The sequence below is a fragment of the Rhagoletis zephyria genome, unplaced genomic scaffold (genome assembly GCF_001687245.7).
Source record: "Rhagoletis zephyria isolate East Lansing unplaced genomic scaffold, Rhagoletis_zephyria_1.1 Rzeph_scaffold_02189, whole genome shotgun sequence".
Classification (NCBI taxonomy): domain Eukaryota; kingdom Metazoa; phylum Arthropoda; class Insecta; order Diptera; family Tephritidae; genus Rhagoletis; species Rhagoletis zephyria.
In genome coordinates, this window is record NW_016159273.1 from 45,038 (window position 1) to 68,211 (window position 23,174).

The following is a 23,174-nucleotide window of genomic DNA, read 5'->3' on the forward strand; positions in this document are numbered from 1 at the left end:
ATTTAGTATAGAAATATTCAATTGAAATACGCCAATATTAAAATGAAGCGCTTTGCACTTAACGGATGCTTTTTCATAATTAAGTTAAAAAAAAATTTATTTAAATTCCATGCTGTCTGTAATGGGATTTGAACCCTGACGCTCTGGAAATTAGCAAATTGTGGCAAGCATCTTCGTGCACTCAGCTACAGCCAGACATGTAAATGTGCATTCAAATGTTCAGTTTGATTCAACACCACGTGTGCGTGGTATGAAAGTATTGTTTTTAAATTTTTTTAAATTCATAAAATTTTTCTTAATATTACAACGCGTTTTATCTCTCAGTATAGTCATTTTTATGCAAAATTTGTGCAATCAAATCGAAAGCCGGGACACTTAAACGAAACCCGGGACATTTTAAGATTGGACCGGGACACCGGGACAAATAGTCTAAAACCGGGACATGTCCGGGAAAACCGGGACGTCTGGCAGCCCTACACATAGCGCGCGTTGCGCCCGATCGCAGCGTGGCCCTGTAGGCGGCATCTTTTTTCTCTGCAGCTTCCTGACACTCCTCATCGTGCCAGTTGTTCTTTCGGGCTCGCTGAAATCCGACTACTTCTTCGGCGGCGGTACTTAATTAATTAATTAATCATATCTTTGAAATTACAAAGTCCTTCAAAATAAATCCTGCGGTCAAAGAGAAAAAATAAATACGCCATTTAAATAAAAAAGGAGGATTCAAACCCATTTATTATTATTTATTTCATGGTAGGAGAGCTTCTCAAACAATATAGAAGCAATTTTTTCGATTCTAGTTGTTGAAAAGTAATGAATGCCTAAATCCCGGGACTAATCCCGGGATCGAAAAAAGCCGAAAAATTAACATGTATGCATGAGAGCTTTAGATTATATGGCCGAAGCCGGCTCTCCTTTTTTCATTAAATGGAATTTTTTCTGTCAGTACGGCACTTTTAAAATAAATCTCCATACAAAATTTGAACTAATTCCAGAGGTTTTTTTTTATCCTTCCAGAGATATGTATTAAGAAAGTTTTAGTATGTATGGGAGGCTACATACCTCCTTTTTTAATAACTCACATTTTTTCCATGAGAAATTGATAAATTTTTTATACGCAACTCCATATCAAGTTCCAGTATCCTTCCACAAACACTTTCAGGGACATGTGGCAATAAAAAGTCAATTTGTACGGGAAGTGCCACGCCCCTTTTTCTTATAACCCTAATTTTCTTCCATAAGTTTGGAATTGATTTTATATACCCCAGTACCAAGTCCCAGTACTCTGCCATGAACACCTCTAGAGATATGCAGTATAAAATAGGCTGACTTCCAAAACGTATCTATACAATGTTTGGAAGCTGTTATACTGCGGTATTCAAACTGTTTGTATATGCGGAGTTGCGACACATTGCAACCAAATACATTGCATATTTTAAATATTCAATATAGCAATGAACACTGAATTTTCCATTTTAAAACACTAATGGTAACCAATAACAAACGAAGCATCAACTTTGTTTCTGATGCGCTGATTGCGCTAGCGATGCGTTTCGATAACTTTTCGGATGTGTTTTGGAAAAGGATACATTGTCAACATTTTGTAGTTCGGCGTTATGGAACATTATACTTTGTACGTATGCAAAGCAATTAACGTTTTGAAAGTCAGCCATAGTAAATTTGTACTAGAGGTACCACTCCCCCTTTTTGAATTACGAAAATTTTTCTCCATGAGTATGAAATTAATTTTGTATACACATCGATGCCAAGTTCCAGTCCTCTGCAATAAATAAATAAAACAAATTTGCATGGGAGTTACCACACCACCTTGTCCAATAACTCTCATTTTTCTCTATGGGATTAGTTTCACATACATACATACATATGTATTTCCATACCATGCTTGAGTACTTTACCCCAAATATTTGAAGAGATATGCAATATGAAACTTTCAGTTAGTATGGGAGGTGCTATGCCTCTTTTCCAAAAACGCCCATTTTCATCTGTGAGTATGAATTTGATTTCACAAACATATCTCCATTCCAAGTTCCAGTTCTCTCCCACAAATACTTCCAGATATATGTATGTATTATGAAAATTCCAATTTGTATGGGAGGCCTCGTAGGCCGGAATTACTTTCAGTCTAAGAGCATCCTTGTAAAATCCGTAGTAAGTGTGCCAAATTTCGTTGTGATCGGGAAACCGGTTAAGGAAGTAGCCTATTTTTCAAGCCAGGTCATAAACCATCTGTGTGCAAAGATTAATTTTCAACAGGTGGCAACTCTTCATGTCATAAACTATCTGCATGAAAAATTTCATGGAAATCCATTCAGACGTTTCCGCGTATTAATTTAATTCATCTTTTTTGCCAGCTGGCAGCTCTTAAAAAAGTAGCATATTTTCAAACCTAGGTCATAAGCTATCTATGTGCAAACTTTCATGCAAATCAGTTCTGTGATTTCCGCATATTAATATAATTAAACTTTTTTAGCAGCTGGCAACTCTTAAAAAAGTAGCCTATTTTCCAATCTAGGGTATAAACTATCTGCGTGCAAAAATTTCATGCAAATCAGTTCAGTCGTTTCCGCGTATTAATATAATTAAACTTTGTTAACAGGTGGCAACTCTCAAGAAAATTAGCCTATTTTCCAATCTAGGTTATAAGCTATATGTGTGCAAAATTTCATGGAAATCAGTTCAGTCATTTCCGCGTATTAAGTTAATTCAACTTTTTAACAGGTGGCAACTCTTAATAAAAGCAGCCTATTGTCCAATCTGGGCCATAAGCTATCTGTGTTAGAGATGGGCGCGGGATAGCGAACCCTCGTGACCCACGGTACTGATTTAAAATTGGCCGGGATGGGCGGGAAGATCTGTAAAAATATGGCGGGCGGGACGGGACCAAAATCCTTTCCCGACACTCCCGATAAAACCGAAACCCCCGCAAATTCACAGAATCTTCATTAAAAACGATGTTTGAAATATATACTAATGTTTTATTGAGACGAAAAAGAAAAAAATAATAGGAAGATGCCAGATCTTTCATTATTATTTTTATTATTTAAAATTAATTTGAAAGACATGAATATTTTTGTCAACCTTCGATCGGTTGCTGCTTTAGAGATAGATATCGGGACCCATGGGACCCCCGGCACAATTCTGAAAAACATCGAGATGTGCGGGTTGGGGACTTAAAAATCGAATTTCGGGATGGGCGGGATTGGGATTAAATATTTAGTCCCGTGCCCATCTCTAATCTGTGTACAAAAATCCATGCAAATCCGTTCAGTCGTTTCCGCGTGATGGTTTCCCAAACATCCAAACATACGAACTTTCACATTTATAATACTAGTAGGATATTTTCCAATCTAGGTTATAAGCTATCTGTGTACAAAATCCATGCAAATCCGTTCAGTCGTTTCCGCGTGATGGTTTCCCAAACATCCAAACATACGAACTTTCACATTTATAATACTAGTAGGATATTTTCCAATCTAGGTTATAAGCTATCTGTGTGCAAAATTTCATGCAAATCAGTTCAGTCATTTCCGCGTATTAAATTTATTAAACTTTTTAACAGGTGGCAACTCTTAAAAAAGCAGCCTATTGTCCAATAAGCTATCTGTGTACAAAATTCCATGCAAATCCGTTCCGTCGTTTCCGCGTGATGGTTTAAAAAACATCCAAACTTTCACATTTATAATATTAGTAGGATCTGAGCCATAAGCTATATGTGTACAAACCCTGCAGTGAAAAATTATCAATTGTTAAAACTAACCAACTTATAGTTAGCTTTTTGGCGAGATTTCGATTAATACCTCAAATAAAAAAAGAAATATAGCCATCACTGGTCAACAAAAGGAGTTTCTATTATTGCCACCAGTGCAAATTACAAATCCCGAAAAACCCGATATTTTTGCCAAGAATCCCGGGATTTTCGAGACTTTAAAAAGTCCGAGATCCGGGGTTTATTATTCCTAGTTAATACATTCGAGTCCATAAACCGTACTAGGCCGTACTAGGAATGTTAATCCCGGGATCCCGGACTTTTTAAGGTCTCGAAAATCCTGGGATTCTTGGAAAGTAATCCCGGGATATTTGGGATTTGTAATTTGCACTGATGGCAATAATAGAAACTCCTTTTCTTGACCAGTATTGGCTATATTTCTTATTTTATTTATTAATTAATATTTTTTTATAAATGTCTAGCTCATTGTACATATAACAACGTGCGATAGTAAATTTTAAACACAAATATCAATATATTCGCGAAACCATGGGCCAAATATAGTAAAAATGCGTTTTTAGTTTTTCACTCTGACGTCAGTAATTCAAAAATGATTTTAAAAATTCAGAGAAATGTGCTTAGGGAAGAAGTATGGTATGTCAGCTTAAAAATTACCTATTTGTCCTGGTGAATCCAAAAAATTTAAATTTTTTAAATTCTAAAGAAATTTGCTATTGCATTTGTTACCCATATTTTTACTCTACATTGTATTTAATTTTTTAATATTTATTGGAATTAATCACATCTTTGGAATTACAAAGTCCTTCAAAATAAATCCTGCGGTCAGAGAGAAAAAATAAAAACGCCACTGTAAATAAAAAAGTAGGTTTCAAATCATTTATTTTCATTTTAACGCAGTTCAATGTTGATTCTTTTACTTTTATTTGGCTTTGCTTTTTGTTTTCGCTCAATGTAATTTTTATAATTTTTCAAAACAAAAGAGAAAACGTTTGAAATTAAGTGAGCCATACAAATTTTGAATTTATTTACAAGCAAATGTCTTTTTTCGGCTTTTGCAAATTGAATAAGTTCTCTATAAGGTGGTTTGTTGAAAATAATACATGAACATATACATATGGTATATGGGGTATGGAAAAAGGATATTTCCAGCAGTAAACGTTTTAGTGTGGGCAACAATGATATCTTTTAAATAAGGCAGATCGGAATATGCGCTCTCTGGGAAGACAATACGTGTAATTATTGTGCCATTGTTTCAAACCATTTATTTATTATTTATTTCATGGTAGGAGAGCTTCTCAAACAATATAGAAGCATTTTTTTCGAGTCAAGTTGTTGAAAAGTAATGAATATCTAAATCCCGGGACTAATCCCGGGATTCAGGTATTGCGACAATGCCATCCCGAAAATCCCGGGATCGGAAAAAGCCGAAAAATTAACATCCCTAGGCCGTACCAACTAGATTTTCTGCGATTGTGCTCAGGTCGTAATGTGAAGGCGAAGAATCTTCAAAGATCCTACGGTAGGCTCTTGGCCGACCGCCCCACTTAAAATGTAGTTGTATGAAAATATTTAATTAATTTGATATTTTTTAGTAAATATAAACTTAAGTTTGAAAAACTTATTATTTTTTTGTGTGTGTTTAAGTTTTTGAAGTTGGTTCTTTATTTGTAAAGTAGTGTGTTATTATTCAAAAAAAACTATATGTAACAGTTCACAGGCTTCAGAAAAGTGTATTAATTTCTATTGTACGTACGATTTGCGAGCGCATGTTGAAATTATACAAGGTTTTTGATATCCATAGGTGTTTTTTTTGAAATCTTAATTTTTCGAATATCGAATAAACCGGATGGTTTTATGGAACAAACCATTTTTTTTCATTTTATACAAATCTTCACCTCTCACCAAAAGTTTTGAGTTTTTCAAAGTTGTCAAGGCTTTTATCGGTTTAAGGGAAACTCCTAAATGGAGAGATCTCATCTTTTAATCCAGCTCCGAAGAAGTACACTCGGTGGGTTGCCTATTTTTATGTTGCTGGACCAGAAATTCAACCATGGTCCTCCCGAGTAGCAGTAGGCACATGTAAGCTACGGCGACAAGAGCACTACTAAAATCCGAAAAAAAGTCAGAAAAATACAATAAACGATAAAATAAAAGTTAAAATAAGACCAAGCGTGAATTTTTCACTGATATTTATTTGCACATACATATTTTACTTTGCTCTTTTCTAAATAAAAGCTATCACTAATGCTAATAGTTTTATTGTAATTTTTGGCCATGAGTCATGACTTCATACCAGCACAAGTATTTGCACTGTATTAAAACTATGTAAAATAAAAACGGTGCATCCGGTTTTTTAAATTTTTTTTATGTATGTTACCGCATAACTTTGGACCACGTTAACCGATTTCGATAATTCATCGGAAAGGTGGTACCTCAGGGGTGGTCCCATACTAATTTTGTTTAGACCCGATAATTGGATCGTGAAGAAATTAACGATAACCTCAAATTTTTATATGATATTTGAAGCCTATTTTGTTTTTTTTTGCTTAAAAATTAATTCTTCCTCTTTTCAAATTGCAATTTATTGAATAACTCGTAAAGCGGTATTGGAAAAAGGCGAATAATCGAACACCCTAGTACCTATACATTAAGGGCCGTTTGCACCATGTCTAGTTAATTCTTACTCCCAATCAGTGTTGCCACGGACAAAATTTTTCCCTATCAAAACCAACCAAAACCTAGCAAAATTTATTTTTTGAGTACAGATTTTTTTTCAATGTGAAGTTTATTAAAAATTTAGGTAGCATAACATTAAGTAAAACTAAAATACAGCTAGTACAATAAAAACAAAATAGCTGCGTATAACAATTCATTTTACTGTGCAGACTTAACAAATATATCGTCTGTAAAACCGCGTAACTGACATTTGCTGCCAAAAATTGGATTTTCTCACACAATCTCTTGGCTCAATCCTTATCCATTCATCCTGAAATATACTAGACAGAAATTTGTCCAGAAATCATTTGTCCAGACTTCGATTGCGAAGACTTCCGCCTGGAATATGGTTGGGTACGTTCTCATTGGCAGAATTTTGTCGAATCTTGGTCCAAGTACGCCTGCCCCAGTACTCCTGTCGTCCATCTTCGATTTGTCGGTAAACCATACTTGGGACCCTTCGGCAATCATAGTTATTATCGCTTCACAGCAGTCCCTTCTCTTTTTCAATCAGAATAGACAAAGGCGAAATGCCTGTAATGACACCAAGGGCATTCGTTGGACAGTTACGCGTAGCTCCTGTGATGGCCATGCGGATCAGTCGGTGTAGCTTGCTCAAGGTGGCTCCCGATTTTGCTTGCTTATAGCGCTCTTCACGATATGTAAATACTACTTTTATGGTACGTTGTAATATATGGTAACATTTACATATGCAAATACATATCGTGTAAGAGCGCTGTTAGCTTTGGCCACCAGGCCAGTGGCGCATATATAGCAACGGGTTTTACTACCGTAGTTAAAGTCCAATACGTTATATTGGGAGATGTTCCCGAAGTCTTGCCATGAGGTCTCTAACAGGCATAAAACGCCCTTGTAGCCTTGTTGGTAACATTCGAGAGATTTTAGTTTCAAATGAGCCTTTTGTCTAGAGTTACCACAAGATACTTTGCCTCTTCTGAGAACTCAATTTCTGTACTACCAACATGGGTCAACTTGACTAGACTTTCCTTCTTCTGACAAATGGGACAATGGGGCACTTCAGTAGGTTTATTAGCAAGCCTTTTCAGCGCACCTGTCTTCAGTACATATGCATACGTAAGCAGTTTATCACAACTTTGTAGTTTAATTTAAATTAAATAGATAACTTGTAGACACATAAATTTAGTTGTAGACACATAAAAATAGTAAAGCTATTTGTATATTTCTTTATATCGCACACCGCCTTCAAAAGAGTCACAACTCAAAATAATACGTTTGTCAGAAAATGCGATAAACTGTTTCTTAGCACATGATAATCATATGGGCAAGGGCGACTTTACCTTGGGTTTTTTTTTTACAAATTATAACAAAATTTGCTCCAGCTTTTGCTGAAGGGTAAATAAAAGCTCTGCGTACATTTTAAGCGCATAATCTCAAAAATGCCAAATTTTGAGTTGTAACTCTTTTCAAGACGGTGTGCGATATAGTCCCGTTGAATAAAGGATTTGTTTGAATTCCATTAATTTTGTATAATGTATATATTTTAATGAAACCATGGTTTATTTTGAATATTTGGGAATATTTGTCAATAAGAATTTTCTTTGGTCAGAATTTTATGTGAATAAAATTTTCTCATTCTTCATTTATTTCATTTTTAATATCTATATACATAGCATGTTTAATATACCATAAAAAAGTTAATTCATTGTCTATTGTGTAGATCAGTGGAATCTGCTTGATATATTTAATTCAATTTTTATACAAAAAACGCATTTCCGCACTACTAGACTACCTTTCCTACTACCTTTCCACAAAAGGAGATAAAATGGTTACCCGCTCTCTTTTTCTTCTCAAATGCAACCTTGCAAGTCAGTCGATTGACACAAATGTCAATATTTATCCAACCTTGTATTATTGAATCATGGAAATATTTGTGTTAACAAGGTTGCTAACCTGTTTGGAGAAACATTTTTTCTATTTTTCGCAAATAACTCTTATTGTCGCGGAACCTACCAAAATCCAACCTAGCCTACCAAATGGAAAAAAACCTAACAGTTGTGGTAGGAAAAGCATGTGGCATGGGTAACGTGACCAACCCTACTTCTTTCGGAAGTAGAGTGCTTCTTTTTGAGCCGTTGTACTTCGTACTTCGGCAGGGTTGTTGCGAATATTATTCCGAAATAAAAGTCCTTTCCGGATAATAAACAAACCGCTTATCCAAATTAAACAAGTTTGGTACCAAATTAAAGAGGACTTTAATATCTTTATAACTGAAGTGTCTAAACGAGGAAAGCCACATATTTAAAAATATTTCAATACAAAATGTTAATCAAGCACCATGGAACAAACCTTGAGTCAGGTGTATGCATTTCTTTAGTATTAAATTATAAAAAAAAAATATAAATTAAGATCGTTCGTTATTTCTGTTTAAAAGCTATTTCATTCCTCTTTCATATGATACCAAATTTGTTTAATTTCGATAGGCGGTTTGTTTATTATCCGGAAAGGCCATTTATTTCGGAATAATATTCGCAACAACCCTGTTTCGAAGTACAGCCAAATGTACTTCTTTGCAATATTTTGTTCTACCCAAGGTACATTGAACAGTAGTATCAGTAGAGCAGCTGGTTTGATTTTTTTTTTTTCAAATTATTCGGTCTCTAAAATGTCAAATACTTTTAATTTCCTCTCACAAAAATATAAATTGTCAAAATCTTTTTGCATGTGAAACCTTTTCCCATACAAAATAAGCGATTGAAAAGCAAGTTTTGGAAGGCTCACCTAACTCCGCAGCACAAACGTTGATGCCTTGGCCTTGCAAATGATGGATCAATGATGCGAGAAGCAAACAAAATTTACTAAGAAAGAAAGTCCCATCAGTGTTTTTCCCTAATTTAATTCTTAATTTTTCCTTTTTTGTATTTCACATGGTACTTTGATTTACAAGAAAAAAATCAGAACAGTTTGGTACTTTAGATAAGATAAGCAACAACAAAATACATACATACACATAAATGCGGTTTTTGCTCTAACACGTCTTTGATATGCTTTGGTTCCACCTTTTAAGTTGAGTTTTCTTTAACTGTTTCAAAAAATTTTAAAAGGTTAGTCATCTCAGTTAAGAAAGGTACTACTAGAACAACACATAAATTATGACTTTCAATCACTTCACTTCTCTAGCTGAAAAATTTCATTATAAATGGCTACTCAATCAAAAAGAATTAAAAGGTGTTAGAGAGTTTAAAAATTCTCTGGCGAATCTTACTTGCTCCTGTGGATATTCAGAAACGACAGTATCGATGCTATAGTTAACATTTTCTTTTCCGGTCAACATATTGACCATTTCCTTATTAACTATCGTAAAGTGCTTATTTTTTGGACACGAAATTGCTCAATCCTTCAAGTGGTTTCGATTACTTATATCTCGCAAAATAGTCCCTGATTGTACTTATGTTAAGTTCTCGACCTTCTCTAACTCGCAAAAGAAAATTGAAATAATCTCACATTTATCGAGAGTTTAAAACAGTTCGTCTGCAATGATTTTTTTTAAGTTAATTTTTTTTTTTTAATTAAATTGTTCAAAAATATTGTTCCCAGCATACCAGCGGAGTCCATAGGGTGCACAATTAGCACTCCCTGTACAGTGCGTTGATGCTCCTATGGAGGCTGCGAAAAGAGTTCCAAAGGAGCATGCCCGCAGGAAAAAAAGGGCATTCTCAATACATATGAAAAAAATGTACCTTTACGACTGCTTAAATGAGTGATTTCGGTGCCCAAAAATGCAAAGACTCTTATTCACCTATGATTTTGTGAGAAGGACTCCTTTAAATCCTCCGATGATAACCAAGACGGAGTGTTTTCGGACTGCTCCGATAATAAACTGGAAAGGAGGCTTTACGGGTTTTCAAAATGTTCTTAATTTTGTTTATAACTAATAAGCGTTAAAGTTTTTTTATCATTTATTTTTATTGAAAAAACGCTAAATTAAAAAATGATTTACATATGATTCAGTAAAAACACAGATAAAAACGGAAAAATCCTGAAATGAATAAAAAAAAATACTTTTTATCTTGTTTAAAATACGTTCCTTTTAGGTTTGGGACCACTTTGCGCCCGCTCTATGCAATTCTTTGCCTGAACCAGCATCTTTTCTAATAAACATCTACTTCTCAAAAGTTCTAAAGTTATGCTGGACTTCCACTAGGGTTTAAATAGCAGAAATTTTAATGACAAACTTGGGCATTGAAAACTATTCTTGTCATTACCTTAAAAAAAAAGTTATTAAATTCATTTCCACATGGCACTTTTTAAATGCCTCCAACTTTTTGTCATTTCAATGGCTAGTGGAAATTCGGCATTAGACAAAAGTAGTTTTTTATGCATTAAATGAAGAAATATTCGGAAGCGACGATCACTTTCTTCTTGATTGAACATTTCTTTTTTAATTCCCCGACTAGATAACAAAAACACACTTTATATATAGCCATTCTTTTTTAAATCAAACGGATTTCGCAAAAAATATTATTTCATGTCTCCGATTCGCTACAAATTTTTTTTGTCGGTTCTATACATGAAATAAGCTAAAATGTGTTCGAGGAATTTTTTTCTTCCTTTTTTTCTTCGGAGATATGATCTGTCAAAGTTTGCATTTTTTCGTGATTCTGACTAATCATTTACTTCTTCAAATCTTTATATCTGGGGTTCTGCTCATCGTAGAGATTTCGTATTACGTCATTTTAAAGCTAAGGAACGGGCTTAGCATTTCTATATATAAGATGGTCAAGATTGTCATAAATCTAACTAAGCTATTAACAGTTGAACTTTTTGAAGTTGATTTGCATAGTGAAGACCAGTAAATTAAGGATTTAAAATTATACCATCGTAATCCTTGTTGGGGGTTTTTCAAGAACTATTTTTAAAATATTTTTCTTTATGACGAGATGGTTTATTTTGTGAGAATCAGCAAGTTTTTTGTAATTTGTTTTCGAAAACTTATATTGAGATGTGTTCAGTAAGGTAAGGTTCAGATTCCGATAGAATACCTATCCAGGTATAATATTTGTACGACAAGATTTTTCTTTAAGGCGACAAACCCCTAGAAATGGGTGTGGCAATTGTAGGACTAAAGTTTGCAAAACGCAATATCGCTTCGTTACCAATATTTCTTCCACGACTTTTTCAATCCATATAGATATTCTGGCGAAATCCACAATAACGTCTAAATTTTTGAACTTTGGTTTTAATATAGCCACGCCCATTTCTAGAATATTCTTTGATTGAAAAAGTTGTGGAACAAATGTTAACGAAGCGATATTCTGCCGAAATCTGCAATAAAATCTGCGTTTTGCAAACTTTAGTCCGACAATTGACACGCCCATTTCTAGGGGTTTGTCGCCTTAAAGATAAATTTGCCGTACAAATATTATACCTGGATAGGTATTCTATCGGAATCTGCAATTAAATTTAAATTTTTGCAAAAACTCGATGCTAACACCTTACTAATTACATCTCAACATAAGTTTTCGAAAACAAATTACAAAAAAATTGTTGATTCTCACAAAATAAACCATCTCGTCATAAAGAAAAATAATTTAAAAATAGTTCTTGAAAAACCGCCATTTTTTTGAACCCCCGTTTTTATAGAGAATTAAAGAAGGATTACGATGGTATAATTTTAAATCACTAATTTACTTCGCTATGCAAATCAAATTCAAAAAGTTCAACTGTTATTAGCTAAGTTAGCTTTAGGAAAATCTTGACCATCTTATATATATAAATATTAAGCCTGTTTCTTTAGCTTCAACACGGACGTTAAAATGAAGTCTCTACGATGAGCATAACCCGAGATATAATGATTTGAAGAAGTACATGATTAGTCAGAATCACGAAAAAATTCAAACTTTGACAGATCTCCAAAGAAAAAAGCGAAAAAAAATCTCCTCGCACACGTGTTAGCTTATTTCATATATAGAACCCATACAAAAATTTGAAGCCAATCGAAAGTGTGACACCAAATTTGGTGTCCGATATGAAAAAGAACGTCTCATATTCGGAGCGCTCCGAAAACTCTCAGTCGAGGAGTTGCTGCGGGCGTCCTTTTCTAGTCCATATTCAGAGCGCTCCATAGTTGCTGCCTATTGAAATGAACGTAGCAATGCTTTGTTCAATGTAAAACTTTAAACATTTTTCCATGCAGATATTGCAAAAGTGGTCAAATGATTCTTAAACCTGAAATCTTTGTGCAAAGTATCAGATCGAGCACTTTAATTTGATACATGACTTGTACGATTATTACATAGCTGGGAATAAGCGCCTTGCCTTAGAATAATATATAGTATAGATTTTTAATTAAGAAAATTTATTGATTGAATTGGTACACTGTTAAAATTTTTGTATATTCTGCTTTTACCATTTTCTCATTACTTTCATACTATTTTTGGTCTCCAGTTCCTGCACTTCTTTGAGCTATGAAATAGGTTGACAACACTGCACCCAATTAACATGTGATCGATAAAGCAGTCGATGTGTTTAAGGGCCGTTTTCACCATCTCTGGTTAACACTAATCTCCAGTTAAACAATCGTTACCGACGTTATCGACACAATGTTATGTGTATGGAGCCAGTAACGTCGGTAACGATGTTTAACTGGAGATTAGTGTTAACCAGAGATGGTGAAAACGGCCCTAAATGAAGGATGTACCTCCAGTTAGCGTTAGCTAGTAGACGTGGTGCAAACGGCCCTAAATGATAATTTAGTTTATTAAATCACAATGGCCCGTAGATATAGTCAAAATAAAATCTAAAAAATGCAAGGAAATACTTACGCTGAAAAGACTAGCGGAAAATACTAAGGGCAGTCGGAGTCCAGCTCTGTTATTGAAGAAAATAAACAAAGAAGAAAAAGAGTAGGGTACAAAGAGTTGATTGAAAAAAAAAAAATTCTCTGAAAAACCTGAAATAGTCCAGAACATTTAAACGCCACACAGTGGTCGGAGAAGCCATGTTTTACGCGAAAAAGGCATATTTTAAAACTGTGACAAATTAACCGGAATAAAGCAGTTCTTATTCAATAATGTCTAACGAACTCAAAACTGATTAGTATTTTCAATAACATCTGCTGAGCACGCCGTTGAATCCGTTTAGTTCGACGAATTCGATCGTGGCACGTTCAAAAGCGAAGATCACACGATTTGTAAATTTGTACAGATTTGTACATTTTGGCAAGCACAGAGTGATGTTATTTAGAAATTTGAGTTCAGCTCAATAAAAGAATTTCCGAACAACACCACTCTATACCTGCCAAATTGTACATGTATGGAAATCAGTTCGGCAAAGTAGAAAACCACGTAAAAAATAAGTCGAGTAAGTGTCTTCGTAAGTTCGCCAGAGACTCTTTATATACATACAGAAGTATATGAGCAAAATACATACGTAAGTACATCAGCTATAAAAACTTCTAACGCTAGAGCGAGAACAATAATAATACGCATAATATGTATGTTAAGCGATGACATTGCAAAAACGAACTAATGTTGTTTGTATTGGTGCATTCAGCGGTTGTTGATGAGCAGAGCTGAATGTAGGTATGTTCCTGTACTAACGATGCCCAACGTTGCATTTGACCAATCCCTTACTGTAACTCTTGAACATCCTGCCCGGCTGAACCCGTGCGGTTTAGTAGTTCTTCAGATGGGCCTGTTAATCGTCATAATTTCTGGATGCACGTCAATGACCCTTCCTATGCGCCAAAATGTTTGGGGGAGATTCTCATTCCCGATGAGGACGACGTCGTTGCGCTGAATGTTTGGCTCCGGTATAGTCCATTTACTGCGAGACTGAAGGGTATTTATGTATTCGCTTTGCCAACGACGCCAAAAGTGCTCCAGCATTCGTTGAAGAGTTGAAGAGAAAGAGTGCAAAGCTCGGGGAAGCACATTGTTTGACGACCCATGACTCGCAATAGATGCTTTTTGGTAGAACGCACCGCTGCTTCCCAAAGGCCACCGTGAGGAGGTGACGTGGTGTAATAAACTTCCAGTGGCTTTCTACAGCCACCAGGTGTTGCTGTGCATACACGTTCACCCATGACTGTAAATCAGAGGTGGGCAGCTTCGACAGAGAATTTTTGTAGTGTGCAAGCAATTGATGTCACTGTGTGCGTGCGAACAAGTCGTGCGGTTGAATGAAGCTTTCGCTGCCTTCTAAAGCAGAGCGTGTATATATACGCGCATATGCCTTCCGGCCAGGCGCCGCCCAGGTCTGCTGTAAATCCTCCTGCATTTGTCGATTCGTACCAATGAACTGAGTACCATTATCGCTGTATAAGGTAGCGCAGATACCTCGTCGACTCACGAAGCGGTCATACACGTTTATAAATGCTTGTGTACTCAAGTCCTCTGCCAGCTCAATATGAAATAAACGCGATGCCACACAAAAATGGCTGCATAAGTTTTTGTCGTAACTGCTTAGCGCTTGCTGCCAACTCGAACATGGAAGGGGCCACAGTAATCTAAGCCACTGCGGTAAAATGGTGGTACAACAAGGACACGTTCCTTTGGTAACGACGCCATCTGTTGACGCTGCGTAATTTGCAGATGTCTTCGACATATGGTGGACCTCCAGATGTAAGATTTTACCTGGGCCTGCGCACATATGAGCCAAAAGCGTTGTGGAAAAAACTGGAGCATCTGCTGTATGCCACCATAAAGGCAACGCTTATGTGCATCTGCGACCATTAAATTTGCTAGGGTGCCGCGTGGGACTATGATTTGATGTCGTTGATCGTTACTCATGTTCGCGTTGGTTAGTCGGGTCCCCTACTCTCAATACTCCATCTTCATCCAGAAACAGGTTTAGGGGCAGAACTGGACTGCGACCCTCAATTTTGGAATTAGATACAAGTGCTTTAATTTCCTGTTGGAAAATATTACCTTGTGCCTGACGAATGTGGAAGACCAGCGCCCAGTTTTGCTCTTCGGCGGAGGCCACAATCCCTTTGTTGCCACGAAATAACGGTAGTATGCGTCTAAGGCGCGCCTTGGTGTTGAGAAGACGTTCCAACGTGCTAAACCTCTCTATGAGAAGTACACGATTACCGTCAACTGATGTCATGAGCCACTGGCAGTCAACACGAGATACTAGCGTATACAAAGGGCGAGATTCGGATCTAAAAATGTGCTGATATTCCTCCGTCATCGTGCCTGGTTCCGATTCTACGGTAGTGTGTTGGTGGATGCATCTCGGTCCGGCCGTCGGTCCGATGACTTTCTAGACCAGATGGCGGATTGAGCGCCGGATTAAGCGCCGATCGGATATGGTTCCAGGAATTTACATGACATTGACATTGACCTGGATGAAAGCGACTCGATTCGAAACGTACTGTTTGAAAGCTGAAGGTGCCTTGCGGATAATGCATAATACAACAGTTGAATCGCACCAATATATGCAAGGGACATCTTGGACGTGGTTCATCGTGATTGTAAGTAGGTGGGCACTACATAGCTCAAGGCGTGGTATGGTCACTTCCTTGACCAGAGCGACCTTCGTCTTTGCAGCAAGCAGAAATGCACCTGAATTACCATTGTGGTCCACTGTTTGGACATACACCGCAGCTGCATATGCCTTCATCACAGAAACCATGGAGCCTCACCTTCGAATCTGCACGCATGCCTAGGCAACGTGGAACACGAAGTCGTGAAATGTCAGCTAACCCGTTGCGGAATATTGACCAATCATTGAGCAGGTCCGGTGGCAGTGGTGAATCCCACTGCAATCCTGCTTTCCACAGATCCTGAATAAAGAGTTTTGCCACAATGACAACTGGTACCAATAGGCCCGCCGGATCCTACAATCTCGCTACGTCGCTAAGCACGGTCCGTTTGGTAGGCATCGCTGACTCATCGAACTCCGGAACCTTGAAGAAGAGCTCGTCATGCAACGGATTCAAATGCAAACCTAGTACCTTCGTCGCTGAATCGTTAAACTCCAGTTCGGATGCAGACATTGTCGTACCAGTGATGGTAGCAAGCGTGTGTGAGCAGTTGGAGTTCCATTTTCCCCAACACAAATTGACCTTGCTTCAAGATGGTCTCCACATCTTGCGCTCGCGTGATTGCTAGTTCGGACGTATCGACACTGTCCAGATAGTCAACCACGTAAAAATTGTAAAGGATGCTATGTTGCGCTGCGGCAGCCCGGCTGGGTTCACTGATGGCCTTACAATTGTCATGCGCACATTGACGCAGTGCCCGTAACGCGTTTACTACACGCCATTCCATACGTTACCTTCTTCAATTCGTATGTTTGTAGAGGAACGTGTGAAGACTCACACCAAAGAAATTTTTGCAATTTTCTATGACGTTGGGCGACCAAGACTTGACGGAACATCTTCTTCACGTCTGCAGTGATGGCTACGCTGAATTCGCGAAAACGGTGAAGAATGTCGACCAAGTTTGGGTATAGTTGTGGGCCCGAGAATTGCACGTCGATCAGTGATACGCCATTCGATGTCTTTGCAGAGGCATTAAACACAACCCGAAATTTGGCAGTAACAGCATGATGCGGAATAAAGTAACCAGGATGAGCGTCCGTAATTAACTCCTCGCTAGCCTCCATATGGCCAAGAGCTATGTACTCCCTCATGAAAGCCGTATATTGATCGCGTTCCAGTTGTAGAAACTGACGTACTGCAGATTGGTATGAATCGCCAATGGAGGGTGCATCTGGTTTAAATATGATCCGTTGCGCGGGTAAATGTGTTGGTGAATACGCTTTCACAATCATCTTCTCGAGTTTCTGATACAACGGCTGGCTCTTCGACTTCCCAGAAGCTTCGAAGTAGTTTGTCGAGTCGGATGGTGTTGAACTACCATGAGCTGGCCCAAACACTACCCAACCAAGCCGTGTATTCAAGGCGCAAGGCTGTTCTTGCCTTCCAGCAAGAGATCCTTAAACACCTCAGCACCGAGAAGCAAATCCACCCGACCCGGGCTACCAAACATTGGGTCCGCTAGCGGCAAATCCTGAAAATGAGTCCAGGCTGCCGGATCGATCGTTGCGCTTGGTGTAGTTGAAGTTATCGTCGGCACAACATACGCCTCAGTGTTGCTATCAATTGTAGCTTGCATCTTAACAGTCACATTGCCTCTGGTGTGGACCGCGGTGCTGGAACCAATGCCTTCGATTCGGACCTCATCTGGTTTTCTACGGAGACCCATACGTTTTGTTAAAGAATCAGTGATTAAGCTCACGACAACTGTGTTGTTGTCCATTATGATCCACAAGACGAACCTTTTCTGTGGCTAGTAAAACGGTCCGGTCACCATGGACTAGAAACGACCGAACCGTCTCTGACTGTCATTGCTGTTGTGAGTATACCTGCGGCGTATGCTCCACAGATATACGTGGCTTAGCGTTATGAGTCGGCACTGCTGTTGTGTTCGTTGCCTCGGCTGCTGGTGCACTGACTGCTTCTCTGCAGAAAAGTGTGTGGTGCCGGTGATGGTAGCGTATACAATCCCGCGACGGGCAATCTCGCGCCCAATGGTCGACGTTGAGGCAATTGAAGCACAGTGAGGGCTGCTTTACGGTGTCCCAGCGCTCTGTTACCGAAAGGTTGAGGAATCGCTCACATTTGTGAAGGCGTTGTGAACTTGCGCACAATGGGCAAGAAATACTGGCCGCCTTCTTTGAACGGGAAGCTTGAGTTGAATTAACGGCTGCTACATGTGCCTTGACAGACCGTGTTGCCGGTTGACGTCGTTGTTACATTAGAAGCCGCCTGCAGCAAATTGGTTGCGCGCTTCTCAATGAATGTTATGAAGTCATGTATAACTAATTAGTAGGGCGGAACAGGATCTTCATTCCTTTACCAAAAACTAATGCAAAGGGCCTTTTAAGGATCTACGAAAAGAAAAGCCGCGCATACTGGCGCCAAAAAGAGTTGAGTGCGACCGATTAATCGGCATCGGCATCGGCATTGGCTAGTATCGGTACAAAATTGAGCATCGGCATCGGCCTTTTTCGCCGATTATTTTGAATTTCTTTTCATATATTCAGGTGAAGCGACAGACAACAGCCAACACCAAAAAACATTTGCAGACAGCTCACAAAATGCATTTTTTTTTGTTGAAGGTGTTTTACGTTTTTTCCATACAAAAGTATGTTCGACAATTTACTTTTATATGGAGGACACTGCCAGCAAAAAAAAATGCCAAAAATTAACCGGATTTTATAGCAACTTGAAACTTGCAGCTCATTATACTAGAATTAAATGGTCCACAAAACTGCATACCAAAATTCTGATTAAAAAGTTTGAAATTTTGGTGAAAATAAGCGAAATTTTTCTAATTTCTGTACATAGTTTGAAATCTGAATTTATATGGTGTTTGTTGTATACCAGCTAGACTTTTATAAAAAGCATAATAAACATTAAATAAACAAAAGACAAATGTCAAATGCCAAAACCGGTCCAAATATCGCAATTATTTTATTTTGTGGACCGCTATATGTATGTACATTAGCGTGGTCCAAAAATTCATGTGAAAAAGTAAAGTCGGAATTTTAATGCTTTCACCCCCTAGAATTGTTCTATACCGAAAAAAAGGTTAAATAAATAATTGGGTATTATTATTTTGAATCTCCTGAAGAAAAACAAAGTGTTTCGATCGAAAAATATTGATTTTCAAGAATTCCATACTATTTCTACGAAAATTTGTTTTATCCCCATATAAAATACATGGAAAACTTCGAGCGCTTTGAGCGACCTCTAAATATTTTTTTACTTCAAAATAAAAAAATAGGGGTATATTTTTCTTCGACATAGAACAATCTTAGGGAGTGAGAGCATAAAAATTCCGACTTTACTTTTTCACATACATTTTTGGACCACCCTAATGTACATACATGTGTATGTAATGTTGCATAACAAGCCAATTAATTCAATTATTTGTTTTCTTTTGTTTTGTTAACCCAGTTAAATTAACTGATTTTATGAATTAATACATTTAGTTGTAAATTTTTATGGAATCGGCATCGGCCGATTCTTTCCCGGCATCGGTATCGGTACTGAAAAAACATTGAAATCGGTCGGACTCTAAAGAGTGGCGGCCATTTTTAATTCACTAGACCAACTTTGGCAGTTGCTTCAAATAATGTTAATAAGAATTAGCACCATATAATTTATAATATGTATCTTAACAAACCTGAAATCAACTTTCAAAAATCCAAAGTAGCAAATCCAATATGGCGTCCAAGAATTTAAAAATTACTGAATTTTCATGAAATTTGGTACTTAGAGGTTCTTAACTTCGCTTATTACAAATTTCAGACCAGTTTTTGAAAATTAAAAATGCAAAATCCCATATGGCGTCCGAAATTTCCAAAAATTTAAGCCGGAATAACTTTATTTAAAAATGAGAAAACTGAAGTTTTGGAAATGACCAATTTCGTATAAAATCAAAAAATATTAAAAAACTGTTGGCGCCTAGATGAAATAGTTTGGGATGAACATATAGCAGACGGCCCCAACTATCCCTAATCTTTATATATAACAAGTAAGAAAGTCTAAGTTCGGGCGGAGCCGAACATTAAATACCCGGCGCAAGTATTAAATACATATATATTTTTCACCTTTCCGAAAGCTACCGCTACATGTTAAGCCGGGGTGTATCAATTTTGAGTAAATTAGCGTCCTTAAATTTCGAAATATTGAAGTTTCAACCATTTCTGAAATTTACCGTTATATGAAAAGCGGACGTAATTTTAGTCCAATTTCAATAATTTTCAACGCTTTGCTTTTATGTGGCAAGCACAATAACTATACCGAGTTTGGTACAAATTGGTAGAACGGTTACCGAAATACATATATGTGATCATAAGTGGGCGGTGCCACGCCCATTTTCCAAAATATTACCATAAACGTATTTCTTGGTAAATAGTTGTTGCAAACGTCAATTTTAAATAAATTAGCTTTAATATTTACTGATTTATCGAAGATTTCGTATTTCTCTAAATTGCCCTGTGGACTGTGGGCGTGGTTATTGTCCGATTTTAAAAATTTTCGGCCTTTTGGTATGCTGTACCAAGGCCAAACACTGTGCCAAGTTTGGATGAAATCGGTGCAGCGGTAACCAAGATATACACATGTAACCATAAGTGGGCGTGGCTACGCCCATTTTCCAAAAATGTATAATATTCTTATTTTTCGCCTAAAAATTTTTGTAAATATCAATTTTGAGTGAATAATTTTCAGTAGTTACTAAAATATCGCAGTTTTCGTATTTACGAAAATTACCGTTATATGGGATGTGGGCGTGGTTATTGTCCGATTTTTTAAATTTTCGGCCNTACTACGGTGACCATCCGTCCTTTATTTTAAAGGACATTATTTTATTTTAACCCACAGGGGTTTCAAAATAAAGGACGCTTTTTGTACTCTATTTCTTAAACTGTCCTTTAAATCAGCTCTGCATTTTTCTGAGGTAAATTTTTAAACACAGAATATGAAAAATGAAAATGTCCCTTATAAAATATAATGAAAACCTTCGCCAGTTCGTTTCGCACCCCACTTAAGGGTTTTTATTTAATAGGTAATCTTTGCACAATCTATAAAGCACAAACTGAGTTTCCAGCTCCACTGAAAGAGAACAATAAATCCCATAAATAATGCACAGTGGTTCAAAACTGGCATTTAGTGTTCGTAATTCACTATAGTCTTCATTTTTTCACTTAATTTAATCTTTTTTTTATGAAAGCTTATAATATTTGCAAGAGACCAGTTGAGGCTGATTTGTGAATTTTTATTTGATTATATTAAATTTTCTTATGCAAAATGCAGAAAAAGTGGCAATTTTGAAGAAAATTTATTCTCCTGTTCCAGTTAATAAATGTTACATAACAAAGACTAGTTGAAAACAATTGTATGGTTGTCCAAAACGAAAAAATTACAAAACAAAATTTTTGAAATGTTATAAAAAAATGTTCACCAAAATAGTTTTTTTTTTTGGTTTTTAGTAAAAATTAGTTGAAAAATTAAGACTACGGTGAATTATGAACATTAAATTCCAATGTAGAACCACTGTGGGCTGACTTCGGCGTGCAGTATGAATTATGGTAAACGCATTTTGGTAGCAAAGGATGGCGAAGTCCTTGAAAAGGATTTGGCTTCATTTTTCGGAATCGGTCAATTAACTGGTAAATATTTGAATTAAATTACGATATGGGTAAGAAACTTTTATCATACAAGTTGTATGTACGTATTCCCAAATCATTTTGAAAAAAAGTCCTTTATTTACGTTGGTTAATATGGTTACCGTACGCATTACTCAAGAACGGCTCAACGGATTTGCTTCGTTTTTATTTTATTTTGTGTCTATCTGTCAGTAGAAGGTTTGTAAAGAGAAAATTGGAAAAATGGTGTTGCCAGATATCTGCAATATCGGAAAAAAAATTAATTATAAATAACCCGCAATAATGCAATTTTATTGAGAACGTATAAAAAAAAATTTATTCGGAAAAAATTTGGATAGGGTTGCCACCTTTCGAAAAAAGTTTATATATAAAAATGGATTGCTTTCATGTGTTATCGCATTGCTAAAGAATGGCTCAACGGATTTGCTTCGTTTTTATTTCATTTTGTGTATTTCTGTCTGTAGAAGGTTTGTAAAGAGAAAATTGGAAAAATGGTGTTGCCAGATATCTGCAGTATCAGAAAGAAAATTAACTATAAATAAGCCGCAATAATGCTATTTCACAGGGACCGTATATAAAAAATTAATTCGGGAAAAAATTGGAGAGGGTTGCTACCATTCGAAAAAAAAGTGTATATATAAAAATGGATTGCTTTCATGTGTTATCGCATCACTCAAGAATGGCTCAACCGATTTGCTTCGTGTTTATTTCATTTCGTGTCTTTGTCTCTAAGGAGAAAATTGGAAAAACGGTGTTGCCAGATATCTGCAATATCAGAAAAAAAATATTAATTATAAATGAGCCACAATAACGCTATTTCGCTGAAAATGTATTAAACAAATTTATTCAGAAAAAAATATTCGGTGGGGTTGCCACAATTCGAAAAAAATGTATATATAAAAATGGATTGCTTTCGTGTGTTATCGCATAACTCAAGAACGACTCTAGGGATTTGCTTCGCATTTACATAATTTTGTGTCTTTCTGTCTGTAGAATTAATGTAAAGAAAAAATTCGAAAACCGGCGTTGCCATATATTTCAAATATCAAAAAAAACTAATAATTTGCATAAGCCGCAATAATGTACTTTACTGAGAATGTATAACAAATTTAATAAAAACAAGTAAGAAAGTCTAAGATCGGGCGGAGCCGAACATTAAATACCCGGCGCAACTATTAAATAAATGTTTTTTCACCTTTCCGAAACCTACCGCTAGATGGTAAGCCGGGGTGTATCAATTTTGAGTAAATTAGCGTCCTTAAATTTCGAAATATTGCAGTTTCACGCATTTCTGAAATTTAGCGTTATATGAAAAGCGGCCGTAATTTTAGTCCGATTTCAATAATTTTCAACGTTTTGCTTTCATGTGGCAAGCACAATAAAAATACCGAGTTTTCTTCAAATTGGTAGAACGGTTACCGATATATACGGTGACCATCCGTCCTTTATTTCAAAGGACAGTCCTTTATTTTAACCCCCTGTCCTTTACAATTTTTTTCAAAATAAAGGACGCGTTTTGACCTTTATTTCTTAAACTGTCCTTTAA

The 23,174-nt window shown here is 36.6% G+C and overlaps 1 protein-coding gene across 1 annotated transcript; it reads right to left on the reverse strand.

Moving 5' to 3' along the window:
- Window positions 1-16,663: 16,663 nt before the first annotated feature.
- On the reverse strand, window positions 16,664-17,221 carry LOC108366208 (uncharacterized). Its single transcript, XM_017620536.1, has one exon. It carries the CDS (start codon window positions 17,219-17,221, stop codon window positions 16,664-16,666), a length of 558 nt encoding a protein of 185 aa, XP_017476025.1.
- Window positions 17,222-23,174: the final 5,953 nt, after the last annotated feature.

Bases quoted from the DNA above. Each gene is read 5' to 3' on its own strand.
- LOC108366208 (XM_017620536.1), bottom strand. From the start codon at position 17,221: ATGATTGTGAAAGCGTATTCACCAACACATTTACCCGCGCAACGGATC.